Genomic DNA, 15196 nt, shown 5'->3' with positions numbered 1-15196 from the left:
ATCTGTACGCCCATGTCAGAAAAGTCTATCCCAACCTCAGTTCAGAGAAATTTGCCACACTCTATGAGCTTGATAAAATTCTGTACACTATCCAGATTCTTTTCAGAGAAGTTAAAATATTTTTCCGGTTGAAAATTTTCACCATATTTTGTCTCAGTTGAATAGTCAAATACATTCCATTTTATTTGTTTAAAGTAAATTGTATGGTCTCATATAATTTGCAAGGCCGTTGTTTGCTTGACACAAATTAAATGGTGTATAGTACAAATAGAAAAGCTGTGTACAGAACAACCAAAAAATTACTTTTTTTCTTTCCAGGGCTCTTTTTCATTTTCCAGGGCTCTTTTTCCACTTTCCAGGGCTACAATTTCTGGAGCTATTTCGCGGCTTTTTTGCGTTTGTGTGTGTGTATGTGTGTGTGTGTATATATATACACGGTAGCTAGCATATACCAGGGAAGTATAACACTTCCCTGGTTTGACCTTCGCATTGTTTCTTCGAAGTGATTGTTTATGATTTTAGTGTTGTGATGATAGATTGATTTTGATGCTTGAACGATATCTGAGTTGATTCATGGACCTAATACAGACCTATTCAGATTAAATCATGGAGGTAGAACCTCCATGAATTAATCCAAGTTTGAATGTTTGATACTTGGTTGACGTGAGCTTTGCGTGTTTACTATTTAGTGTTATAGCCCATTTGCTAAATTAATCTAGAAAGATCTGTATTCGTGTCTAAAGACAATGTAAAAGAAAAAGAAAGTTCTGAATTTGTACAATTCTGAGGTAATTTATTTTATCATACAATATAGGTACCTGCAAATGTTATGAAGTTGAACAAATATCCTTCGTACATATTTGACTGAAAGTTATTTAAATGACACTTTTTAAAAAAGACTTAAAATTATTCATACAAAATAATGATATAAGTCATAAAGGTCATTGAATTGTTAAGCGTTCGTATCACTTACACAGATTCATGACAAAAAGGCCTACCAGAACCAAAACTGGCAATTTCCATCATCCATCATGAATGCCTAGCCTTGCACGGCCTCTAATTGAAATGAACTTATCCACGTCTTTGCAAATTTTACCTGACCTAATTTCTCCACACAGTGAGAGAGGCCATGTGGCAGCCAAACCAAAACAGAATGAAAAGGGCGGCAATCTCGTACCCCCCCCCCACCACCACAAGAATATCAGAGTTCCAAACATGTGCTTCTCAAGATTGTGCAATACATGACGGAGACAAAGAAAGTTATGTAAACAAATTGCCGAGGGTTGATGTCCCTGAATTAAGGGGCTAGTCTACGTTTTCAGTCACTTAAGAAAATGGCGAACTGGCCAAAGGTGAAATACATCATTGAAAAAAAAATGAATGTTTGGATTAAAATAACGAAGATTAAATGAAATATGACTGAAAAATATCCATAGTTGAATCTCTACTTTTATTACTGACAGAACAATAACATAATTTTTTTTATTAACTTCTTGCCAATATTCCAATAAGGCAAGACTCCCATTTAAGACTAGCAAGCAAATGTTATTAATGGGATTTTTGAATGAAAGAAAAAAAAATCAAAGCGTGATTTTTTTTAAAGGGATAGATGAGACTCTTGTTTTGAACAGAGATATAAAAATATTTAAAAACAAACAAGAGGTGATAAATACTTCATTAAAATTATAATGAAGTTCGTAGTGAATTACAACTTGTAAAAGGAGAAATTAACAAGAATAATAGGGAAATAAAGTTTGGAAGAAAAGAAGGAATGAGGAGAGACAAGCTTTGGGGGGAAGGATCAAGATGGGTGGCTGCAGCTCGACATGGGGCTAGAGAGTGTACATAAATGGGAGGGGGGGGAGCAATCATCTATCAAGTCGCCCAAAATCTTACACCTTCAAACTTCTCACACAATCCACACACAAATCCCAGTTCATGATACAATCACAAGTGTCGCTCAACACATGCGCACGTGGTCTATACTGGCATTTTACAGTCACACACACAGAAATACACACTACACACAATGCACACGATGCATCCCCATACCACATGCAGTCACACTGAGCCTAAAGCACACAAGCAGAGAAACGTTCTGCTCGAAGTGTATGACTCCTCGGCTCCAAATTCTACATTTAAGGACGTTCCACAGTTAAAGTGAAATCCATGTCATTTTCACCAAACTTTGCACATAGATACTTTAGAACCTTAATATTCGAAATTTGCAAAAATTAACATAGGTCCATGTGCTTGATTTTTTGCTATAGAGCTTCAAATTTCACCCAACTTGATGTTCTTAAGAATGGCGCATTCAAAAGAATTTGGCATTTTTAGACCGCCCAAGATTACTACAATGAGTTTAAACCTCTATTACTCAGTCAAAATACATGAAAAAGTTATCAAATTTCGCAAGAGAATTAATAATTGTATCGTTAGAATGGAGAATCTATTTATAGTGCTATTTGTGTGCAATTTTAAGTTTAACAGCACTGTCAGTTCTTAAAAATGGCGTAAAAGATAACAAAATCCCAATCTAAAAAATGTAAAATTTCAGTAACGAACTACAAACGTACAATAAATGCTGCACTTTATTCAAAATCCATGTCATTTTCACCAAAATTTGCGGAGTTGTAGAGGAAGGTATGCCTAAGAGGTACAAACATTAAAAAATAGGGGTTCATGTGCTTGTTTTTAAACTATCAGACTTTTCATTAGAGCAAATGTTCTTTTTAAAACACCTAAAATGCGCCGAATGCTTAGTATCTATGTGAAGAAAAAATCAAAACCATTCTACCATTTATTCAAACTCGGGGTAATATTCGTGATGCTTGGCAGAACTGCAGAGTAAAGTATTTTGAAATTGTATAGAATATTTTTTTGAATGGTCCATGGAATAATTTCATATTTTAGCTTCATGAAATAACGCATCGGATCTGCAGTTAAAGTTAAAGAAGATGAGAAAAAAATCAGAATACCCGCAGCTCATTAATCACCTGTTCATCCATTGTGACGTCAGCGGGCAGAGTATAAACTATGCGCAGATCATAATGCGCACAAACATAACTGTGGAACGTCCTTAATTTATCTCAGTGCTTGGAGTCGGCGCTGGGGCCGATTTTCGTCCATGAATGAGAGAGCATGGCAAAGACTCGAGTCCCTTTATCTCAGAACCGCCGCCACTTGGTACTCGAGTCTCCAGAGATCAGGGTCGACTCCGATCCCCGACTCTGGCATTGAGAATCGGGTAGACTCGATTACCCGGCGCTGGCTCCCAAGCCTAGTTGACGGGGGCGATTATGAGTTTTGCAGTCGCCCTCGTGTGAGTGTTTTTAGCCCTTTTCCGGGGCTCTTTTTGGACTTTCCGGGGCGAATTCGCCCGCCGCCCCCGTGTAATTTTTTGGTTGGTACAGAATTGCCTCTATTGAAGTCAGAACTTAGAAGGCAAGGAAATAAATTTAATTCACTTCAATTCAGTTTTCATCCTTGTTTCACCAGCTAAACTATTAGTTTAAAATAGACTATTAAAACAATATAAATTTATACAAACATATCAATCATAATGATGCAGCATGCAATCACTCTATGTAAAACAAAGAGAAAACAAAAATAAACTAATCATTATACAGTTTGTAGTAGAAAAATAAAATTTGTGTTCTATAACAAGGGTTGTTAGGCACACTTTAAAAGGCCTGCATGTAAAGGCAAGGTAGCCTGAATTAAGAAAAGATAGCAATAGAAGAGAAGAAGAAAAAAAGGAGCAGTAGATTTCAAGAGAGAAAGGTCAAGAAAAAAGAAGATGGAAGAGAGAAATATCACTGTACTCTATAGAGCGAAAGAGAAATCTTTCCTTACCTTTTGTTTACATATATAAAAGCTATTAATGTTTGTAATTACTACTATAGTATTGAGATGTAGTTATTAAACATTAACGATGATCACATTCAATGTGTCATTTATGTTTTGCTCATGTACATGGAAGGATTATCCTTTACTACACTTGACTGTGAATCTCTCCCTTCAAATTACCAATATACCAGTAAAATAAGTATTAAATTTCAAACCGTGTTATTTAATCTGTCAAATATTGTTTTTTCATAGGCCTATATTAAATATGACCAGCATGTACCTAATAATGATAATGACCTGTCTATTGTGCAAGTTTGCAAAACACATTGGTATCATTAATTATATTGCTAGTAGTAAAACTGGCTTTTGATTATTCTATAATACATGCATGTGAAATAGTATGTACTTGTAGGCCTTTAAAAGATATTTCGATTATTTACAATGATAACAAAAAAGTAATTGTTATTACAGTATGTAGTAGTGGATTTCACTTTTGCAATGTACAGAAAAGTGCTGCTATTAAAGGTATAGTGTATGATTGGTTGATCTCAGACAAGGGCAATGAATCAATTTTGAAATTATTACATTCATTAAATACCTATATTATTGCTCTATTTTATCACGGAAAAGAAACTTGCATAACTTTTATATTCTCATGATATTGAGGGGTGAAACATATTATAACAATTATCGGTTAATCGATATGCCTTGGAACTTTCTTGTTGACGCCCTCTCGGGTTAAAAAATAAATTGATATTAGAACACCGTTCGAAACATGCATATTCATTACGAGTCATGCATATTGATGAAATACGTCATGGCGCATGCGCAGTATCAAGAAATCCCCGTATCAACAAAGTGCAGTACTCTGTGTGTGTAGCTGAGTAGAAAGCAAACATCGAACGGTGCGTGCAAGCTCAATGAGCCGATGCTAGGGGGCTAGCGACATGCTTGCGCTCTGCATTAGTTTCAGATATAATCCACTATTTGCGATAGCACACACAGGATAAGAATACTATATTGAGCTATATCCATAAATGTATCGTACGCGTGAAAAAGGATTCAGACACGTTGATTATCTGACGTGAATGACGAAGCAAAGGATTGCCCAATACGGCTTACTTTCGGACTCTTATGTCATGAATCTGAAAGTACTCCAAGACTAAAAGAGATACGAGAATCCCAGAGATGGGCAAGGGCCGAGTTCCGAGTTTGATCTTTATTCATGTGGATTGTAGCTCTTTTATGCACCTTTCTCTTCATGTATAGCTTGGCGTGATACATATACGGGAACTACAGCGAGGCGCTATAGCGCAGCTCACTGTATGTATACTCTGTATACTGACTCCTTGGCCCTCCCCAAAGGAAAGGGGGAGGGAGGAGAGAGAAGAAAGAAAGAAGTGGATTGTGAAAAAGAATCAGGAGAGCCATCATAAAGGGATATGGATACAACATACCCTAATTTGATATTTTGGTGTTTTTTTATCTTTCCTGAATGTTTCAGTCAGTTTCAGATTATTTAGATCCACTCGCAAAGTACAGAGGAGAAATTGGAAAAAAAAGTTAGACCAAAAATATTTAAAACTCTAAACAGACGGCCACCACCATTCTGTCTACAGCCAAGCATGAAGGGAAAGGGCGAAGAGAAAAACGATTACTTTCAGAGCAGGTTCTACGATATAAAACAGGGTTTGTTTAATACGGGGTTAAATATAGGCCTATAGTAAAACATAACGAAGATGCAATCATATAGGCCTATAGTAAAACATAACGAATATGCAACCCCAATGCGGGGTTAAATATAGGCCTATAGTAAAACATAACGAAGATGCAACCCCAATGCGGGGTTAAATATAGGCCTATAGTATGATAACGAAGATACAATCCCAATGCAACACTTGACTACTCTTCGTTTGTTTAGATTGAACTCGCGAGGTCAAAAGGTGAGCTGAGAAACCTGTTGATGCGAAGTACGTACGTGTAGTCTACATTGTGTAGACCGTGATAGCATGAATGTGACCAACGTACGCATCAAGTTGCTAATTTCTGTTATTTCTGTTGCCGAGGTTTTTACCTGACTGCTAAGAAAGCACGAATGCCTGTGAGCAAGCAACCAGGGGACCAACGGCTCAAGGTCGAACAAGCAGAGTAAAGGCGTCATGAGTCAAAAAATGAGGGGGGCAGACATGACGTCAGGGACAAGATTTCTGGGAAAACTCTTATTTTTGCATCCACACAAGAAAGCTTGCATCGAGATATGGAAAAATGAGAAGTTGAGTATTGCGCGGTGCTTCAGAGTTGTGATTTCCAGGGCCGACCAGCATGTAGAGTCTTACAACAGAACTTTACAAGGCACGCCGTGGGGCAAAGTGCAACAACGTATGTGAAAGAAGACTAAGCAAACCTGGAGAAGCAGCAAGGTGCAACATGTACAAGGGAATTGTGCATGTACATTACGTCTGCTTTGAAATGTGTACATGGGTCGCCGAGTTTTTATGTAGTATGGGGAGGGGGTGGGGGTAGCCTATAATGATATAGTAGGGCGCTTTATACTTTATACAATCATGGACCTATTAGGTCCATGCTATAATCAAACCATCAGCACGACCGGTGGATGGATGACTGAAAGAATGGATGGATAGGCATATATAAATATATCATCCAATTGATGTATTTTCCCAAGAAATGGATGGTCAAAGAGAAATGAATACAAATGATGCAGCAATAGATAGGGGCACCCCATGGGAGATCAACTTGCTACCCCTTCATAGACAGTAAACAAGTAGAAAGAATTGATAAAAAGATGAAATTTTATAGCAACAAATGAGAGGAAGAAAGGCCTCCGGGAAAGGCCTATACGCATACAGAGTGTGCACGAGCAGTTCAACCGTTGAAAAAATGTGAATAGCTGGTTTTCGCCCAGCGTCGTACGACGTAGAACGTAAGGGTCGTGTGCAAAAATTGCCAACTTCCATGGAAACAGAGGCCCAAGCGATCTTGAGCTCAAATCACGGACGGTTCTTCCGCAAATTAGCGGGCGTCCGCATTAGAACGTAGGATTTGTCAACAGCCGTCAACAGCCAATCAGATCGCTTGTAGAGCGAGCAAGCTGAGCTGAGCCGCGCCGACAGCCAGTTCATAGAGCGCGGGCGCGGGATTTTCCCTAGTAGTGGTGACGTCATGCAGTCTACATACTTCCGGTCGATCCGGCCGCGATCAGCGATTTGCGAAACTGCTTACAAGCGAGAGTTGAGCGCGACGGACGCACGAACCAAGAGATCGTTCTACGTCGTTGATAGCGTCGTACGACGCTGGGCGAAAACACACTAATGACTGCGACATGAGCAGGACAAAGACATTACTTGCATCCGGGACTTGCATCTTGATTGGCATAACATTTTAGACTTATTTATCAATGGAATTGTAACTCCCATTTCCCTGCTATAACTATAGGAAAAACGAATGATAACTGTTGTTTTATAGACGTGGAAATTTATGCTTCATATTAGGACCAAAGAGATTCTGGCGGACGTGTCAATATTTCAAAACTCATGCGGGAAAATAATATAATCATTTTTTATGATTGAAAAAAAAAGTGCCAAGTTCACACTGTCACGATTTTTTTTTTGGTGGCGGTGCTGAGGAAAATTTGACAAAGCAAAAGAAAAACATTAAAAAAGGTTCCAATACAAAATGTTGGTAATTTTCCTACATTTATCCAATTCGACACCTATACCAGAATTCCAGGGGGAGCTGCCTACATGGAAAATAATGCACGCCGCACCCCATTGTAAAATCTTGGGGGTGCTTTGCACCCCCGGTTCCAAGGGCCTTAATTATAATCGCGGAATAATTAATCGTATCAGATCAGTCGAGGCGATCGTATTGATCGTATAAATAGTTGGAATGGTTCAACTATGTGGTGATGTGGCTTTTTTTGCAGGATTTTTTTGCATTTATTGGAATAATATACAAAACAAATTTACAATGCTTGAGACATGATCATAATACAAGTGACAATCGTATATGTAGTGACTGGAGAAATACAATATATAAAAAAATATATATATAATGAGTAAAATGCATAGGCAAACTATATACAGTAAGCAAATATGTGCTTGAAGCATATAGCAGCCAAAATAAAAATGAAATTTCGAAACGAGACAAAAATAAAATTGTTATTTTGGGGCAAGCCCCATCTGGCGAGGTTTAATGGGTATACGCTTTTTCTGATCATGGACCCTGATGTACTTAATTTATGATGATGTAATGCACATGTGCTGCCGATGAAAATATAATATTTTGCCTTTATGGGTTTTTTACAACTCCAGGGGGATCAATGAGATAGTAATAGTTCTGAATACGCACTGAGAGAAGTGAAGGCCGGGGGGGGGGGGGGCACTTCCATTGACGAGTGGATACCATGCGCGACCATGGGGTCTCGAAAAGCACCCAAACACGTATTTTCCATATTCTCAAACTGCACCCCTTAACAAGTATTGGCGTCTCAAACCGACCCTTAACAAGTATTGGAAACAAAACGATACTCTTGGCAAGTATTCCCGAAATGAACCCCTAAACATGTACAGCGATATTTTATTGTTATGTCGGGTCCGTCGGTCGTTGGTTTTACCTTTACACATCATTATTTTGGTTTAGTACGGCCCCATGCACCTTCCACAACTCGCGCAAGTCGGACTCTGAACACGTCGTGTTGGGGCAAAATGGACATCCTTTATAAAACATTTTAATTTTGTTTCATCATCCCCGAAAATATTACCCTAAACACGTAGCTTTCCTAGCAACATAGATACCCTTTTTTTAATATTTTTGTGTTTTTGACAAAAAGACATCCTTTTTACGTGTTTTTGGGGTCGCGCATGGTATCCACTCGTCAATGTAAGTGCCCCCCCCCCCCCCCCCCCCCCCCGGAGTGAAGGCAAAGCGGTCATGGAGCATGCAAGCAAACGAGTAATTATAATTCCTTGAATAGTCATACCATAATAAAGTTGGAGAGGATAATATTGAAATAAATAGAAAAATAACATTAAAAAATGCGAACATAAGGAATACACACAACCCCCAACCCAAGGCTAGGAATTGTGTAAACATCGAAAAATACAGAAAGATGTTAGGAACCTTGCTTGAACTATTGGCGTAAATAATAAACGTAAAATATATGAATTAAGGGGCCAGATATATGTGTCGGGCACAAATCATTTTTTATCGGTGATAGATTTTGACATAATATTCAGATATTAGTTCCCCTTCTCGCTTTCTTTTTGTATTGGCCGTGACAAATTTGGGAATCCATATAGCCCCAATCCTTCCCCATTATTTTGAACGCCACTGATTTCAACTGGATATCGTCAAAAAATATTGATTGATTGATTTTATTTCGCAAGTCACCATAATATATATACAGTAGCATTAAAAACAACAGGCTTACACAGGATGACCCACGAAAGCTCTAAAGCTATTTTCCAGTGGGGAAATAGGCTTTACCTTGTAAATAAATATTACCTTGGAAAAAAGCTTTACCTTGTAAATAAATATTTACAAGGTAGTCAAACTGACAGCAGATGCAGCGTGTAAACACAGTATGAATTTCATTACATGATAATAATAAAATGATAATTACGTAATGTCATGGGTGGTGAAACAAGGATGGGACGTTTTGTAATTCGCTACGCAGGCTTTTGATAGTAAAGCTGATGAAATACAGGGTTGAAAGTAAAATAATGAGAAAGACTGAAATGAAACGATCTATTCAAAATATAAATTCCATGAAAGAGAAGCGATTCAAACAGAGTATGATATTGCGTTTACTTTCCCTTTGATTCATATTATTTTGATTCCCTTTCAACAATCTACTTCTTTCTTTATTTCTTCTCTCTCCTCCATGCCCCCCTTCCCTTTCTTGGGGTGGCGGGGATGGGGGGGGGGGGGTATCGGATATGAGAAAGCCTGCAGTTTAGGTGTTATGGCACACTCGGACAAGTTCAATTTAGTGGCCTAGTAGGTCCATTGGTAAATTGCCAAGTCGTCGACTGCCAAGTGCCAACTTGCACTCACCACATGGTCTGATTTAATTTAGTCCATATCCATTCCGTCCATCAATATTTCGTCGAACAACTATTTGGTCCAGTATCCAATTCATTTTCATTCATTTTGCACAATAGCACGTTGTCCAATTAGACCAAATGGTATATGGACTGAATGGCTATTGGACCAACTGGTTACTAGACGATAGTGGATGAACATAATTATGGTAGACTTTAATGATAGTAGGCGAGTTGGCAATTTGACGATTTGGCATCAGACGAAATGGAAGTAAACTGATCCATGGACTTATATAGTATCATACAGTCAGACTGCAGGTCCCAAGAAAGTGGCTTCTTTCATCCAAGTAATATTCATGACTTGAGATGTTTTGCATATTTAATGAGCTTGATGCGGACCAAAACACCTCTTTTCATTCGGTCATTGCTGCTCTAATTATGCATCGAATTTCATGAATTTGGTACCATTGTAAAGAAGAAGAATCATTCTTTCAGGTCATGTGTTTGGATTTATTCAAAGATTTTGTAATATAGGTTAAAATTTTGATCTAAAATATGCTACAAAATAAATATTTTCACCTGACAAAAGCTGCTATTTTCACACTTTATTTTTGTTTGAGCCCAAATGATTTTTATATCATGATAAAGCTGAATATGTATGCTTTGAAATAATATAGGTTTCAAAATAAGAATTGGTTTAATCGGGTCAAGATCACACTTTTCATTTGCCAAGTACATAAAGCAGCTTGAAAACAAGTATACTGCACTCTGATTGGTCAAAAAGACCACACAATGGCAAATTCCAACGGTTCCAGTGCCTGGGTTCGTGGGAAGGTCACACTTCCCATGTGGTAATCTCCTCAAATACCCCGCGCCTGTTGTTCTGTGAACCTTATCCAGCCAATCAGAACTCTGGATTTCATGCAAGTACAAAATTTCAGAAATCTCGTCTTGTACCTTGGTGGGAAAAGTGTGATCTTGACCCGATTAAAAGGTGCCGCATATCAAGAGTGGCATTGTGAGAAAGTACAGAAGTTCAGCTTTATGGTGATATAGATATCATTGAGGCTCAAAATAAAAAGTTTTGCACAATTTGCAAAAGAAAACAGAGGAAGAAAATTCAGTTTTGAGGCACAATTTCAGGCCAGAAATTTACTTATTTAACAAAATATTGTATACAAAATAAATGACCAATATGAAAGAGTAACTTTTACTCTATCTGATGGTGCAATAATATTTCATTTAACTTGAGGTTAAAACAGGTAAATTCTTAGAGAAAGAAAATCTCACGAATCACGAGATTTTGCAAGGAGGAGGATTCAGCCACGAGATGATTTGGATGAATCTGGCCTTTTTGCTCATTAGCATAGGGACCTGCGGTCTGACTGCATACCGGTATAGATAAAGAGGTACAAAAGTGGAAACGATGCCCGACGGACATGCGCATATCCAGGATTTTGCACCACGAGGGGGTCACTATTTTTGCGCCCCTGTGAATTTTTCGGAAAATTGCACCCCGACCCGACCACTCAGGCAATCAAAGTGCCTAAATGCATTTTGAATTGTCTTATTCCACAACCACGTGAAAAAGGCAATCGAAGACCATTTTTTTAAATGTGTCCATAGTGTGTCCATGTAAAAAAAGATCAAAGTTGTATCCACTTCTTGAAAAGAATAAATGCGACCAGAAAGCATAGAATTTTTAAGCGTTTTGGGGTTTCAATTTAGTTCAACTTTTCATCAGAGTGGTAGACCATACTAAAATTATGTGCGGGAGCTGTAATTTCTTAACCGGGGCTAGATCCAGCTTTCGCCAATAGGGGAGGGGGATATTTTCATCTGTTTTCCGATCAAACATTCTACGCTTTTTGCAACCGTGAACATGATATGTATATGAATTATTTAAACAATTATTATTGATACGAGCGCGAAACGTGAGCTGAATTTTTTTAATATTCTGACCTAAAATTTGAGGGGAAAAAAATCTATGAGCACTTTTGGCAATCAAGAACAGGATGAGTATCTATCAACATTTTATGCGATCACGAAGTGCGAACTGACAATTTTTGAATTCCCAATCCAACACTGGACATCATAAGCACTTTTTATAACCATGAACAGGATGGGTATATAGCTAAATAATTAATGCGAGCGCTAAGCGCGAGTTCAAATTTTTTGATATTCTGACCTCGTAAATTTGTGCGAGTGCGAAGCGCGAGCTTAAAAAGTGATTGATATTTTGACCTAAAATGTGGACATTCTAAGCACTTTTGGTAATCATGAACAGGATTGTCATCTAACTAAACATTGATGCGTCCGCAAAGAGCGAGATGAAATTTTTTTCATATTCTTACCTAAAATTTGGACATTTGAGTAAGCATTTTCGGTTATCATGAAAAGGATGATCAGTAACAAAACAGTTTATGCGAGCGCGAAGCGCGAGCTGAATAAAAATCTATATATTTTGATACAAAGTCAGACATTCTAAGCACTTATCTTACCATGAACAGGATCGCCACCTTACTAAACAATTAATGCGAAGAGTAGGATGAATTTGTTTTTATATTCTGATCTAAAATTAGGACTTTCTAGGCACTTTTGGTAATCATGAACATGATTGGTAATTGATGGGAGCAAACATGAGTTTGGCACCCCTCCCCTCCCTAGGTAAATTGAACCTGAATTTGATGCACCGAGACAAATATCAAATTGGCGTGTGGTGAATATCCATTCGGCACCCCCTAGGTTGAACATCAATTCGGCGCCCCTATATGTCAAACAGCAACTCGACAACCGTATATAGGAAAAATAATTATTCGGCGCCCCATCCCCAAGGTTAAACATCATTTCGGTGCCCTTCGGTGCCCCTATGTCGAACATCTATACGGCGCCCCGAGGTAAAACATTAATTCGCCCCCCCCCCCCTAGGATGAAGATCAATTTGGCACATCCTAGGTCGAACATCAATTCGGCGCCCCTAAGCAAAACATAAATTCGGCACCCGCTATATACATACTCTAGGTTGAACATCAATTCGGCGCATCCACCCCCCCCCCCCATGTCAAACAGCAATACCTCAACCCCTTTTCTTTCCTTCCCTTTTCTCCCTATTTTGGCGCCCCCGAATACGCGCATGGTAGAGCTACGGATATAGAGAAATAAGGACAAAGATGTAATGAAAATATAAAAACTCTTGAAATACTTTACGTTTTCTAGGCAAACAAGAATCCAAACTCCAAAGCGTATAATAACGTCCGGCTGAATAGACCTCCATTTGCATCCTGTTTGATATGCTTTCCTGTAAGTTCCATTGTGGGCAAAATAAAGGGCAAAAGTAAGTCTGCTTTCTTTGAGAGGGTGTAAATGATGATATATTCAAATACCAGCGAGTGCCATAGGTGACGGAATCATAGGCGACGGAACGTATTTTCAATTTTTTTTTTTTTTTTTTTTTTTTTGGGGGGGGGACAAAGCGAAAAAAGGCACTTATATGCAAAAAATTGCATTTTTTATGCAAACTTATATCGTCACCATGAGATTATCATCTGTGTTAAGTAGTTGTGCGTTTTGTAGTAATTAATTGAGCAAAACCTTTTTAAAGTCTTTTCTGATTGATAAAATATCTATTTAGGCTTTATTTTTCCGGGAGCGAGCGTAGCAAGCAAGCAGTTTGAACATTTTCAAATCTGAAGTTGTGAAACTCGCCGCTTTTTGGTCAAATCGCGCAAATTATTGTTAAAAGAGCATTCTTGCGAGGTGTTAAGAGCGCAAATCGCGAGCTATAAATTCTAGACATTGCTTGTACTAACATGACTAATAAGACATGAAAATCAAACATTCCGAGCAATTTTGTTATGAAAAAGATGTGCATCTAATTGAAGAATGGACGCGAGCGCGATATTCCAACCAGAAAACTGGACATTCTAAGCACTTTTTTAACCCAAGAACTTAATTGTGTGTCTTAATAAATAATAATTGATGCGAAGCGCGGCGAGCCGAAAATTTGTAATATTTCAACCTGAAAACTGGATATTCTAAGCAGTTTGAAACCAAGAACATAATGTGTACCATTGATGCGAGCGGAAAGCGCGAGCTGAAGATTTGTGACATTTAAACCTGAAAATTGAACATTATAAGCACAAGTTGTAACCAAAACAAAGTGAGTGCCTTCCTAAAAAATAAATGATGTGGGCGCGAAGCGCGAGCCAAAAATTTTGTGATTTCCAACCTAAAATGTATCGTTTGACTTCAAAAAGGGTATTTTATTTTGAAAAGGGACATTCATGTACATCATTTTGAAATAAGTGCACTCTCCATTTAAAAAAGGCATTTTTTCCTACTGGGATTTTTTTATGTAGGGGGTTAAGTGCCCCTGCCGCCCCCCGGTTCCGCCGCCCCTGCTGCTAATATAGCCTCGGGTTATAATTTTTATCTAAGTTCAAACTGGTATTAACAAAAATATGTTGGTATGACTGCATTTTATAACGATGGTTTTCTTTAAAATATATATTTTTTACCATTTCGATCCATCACATTTTTGCATTTTTTTGTCCGTCGATATGCCCAGTGCTGAGAGGTCATGCCAAAACGTGATTTTGCATGAAGTACATTCTCTGAACCATCATCGGAACTTCGGAATCACACAGAGATGGAAGACCCCTTCCCCCAAATAGTTCCGCCTAGCTGTATGTCCTCGAATATATATATATATATTTAATAAGACGTCAGAAATGCGAAACACAAATTCACGAGTAATGCAGTTTTTGCAATAAAATTTGCAATTTTATTATATATATATCACCATGATAAGTACGTAATTTTATTATCCGAGCACATGCAGCGGACCGAGGAGGAGTGGGTGGAGGGAGAGGCACCTAGGAGACGTCATACTTGTTCTTGTTCAGTATACTACCATAACAAGTTGAAAAGAAAAATGCAAAGAGAAACTTGGAGGGGGATCGATGTTACATGGTTATAACATACAGACCTAGGCACCGGTATCATAGGCGGATCCAGGAGGCCGACGTTACGCCCCTCCCCCCCCCCAATATTGGCGGCGCAAAGTAATATGAACGAAAGCAGAGGGGGGGGGGGCAAAATATAAGAGGAAGAATGAATAAAAAAAGGTGAGGGGAATTCAGACTTGGGGAGGGGTGGGAGCCAATCATGTCACTACACATGTATAAAAACAATTTAGCCCGCGCTTTGTGTTCGCATTGCCTGTTCGATGGAACATCTATTCATCTATACCAATTCATTTATTGATTTATTCATTCAGTCATGGT

The 15196-nt window shown here is 38.3% G+C and overlaps 1 protein-coding gene across 1 annotated transcript in view; it reads left to right on the top strand.

Annotated features, from left to right (window-relative positions):
* The first annotated feature begins 3127 nt into the window (after positions 1 to 3127).
* LOC129283881 (uncharacterized) overlaps positions 3128 to 15196 on the top strand; it is a 30140-nt gene continuing 18071 nt past the window's right edge. Inside the window, exon 1 of the mRNA XM_064105075.1 lies at positions 3128 to 3322. Coding sequence (XP_063961145.1) covers positions 3128 to 3322 — 195 coding nt within the window. The remainder of the gene's footprint in view (positions 3323 to 15196) is intronic.

The sequence above is a fragment of the Lytechinus pictus genome, chromosome 9 (genome assembly GCF_037042905.1).
Source record: "Lytechinus pictus isolate F3 Inbred chromosome 9, Lp3.0, whole genome shotgun sequence".
Taxonomy (NCBI): Eukaryota; Metazoa; Echinodermata; class Echinoidea; order Temnopleuroida; family Toxopneustidae; genus Lytechinus; species Lytechinus pictus.
This window is presented reverse-complemented; position numbering and strand designations above follow the sequence as displayed.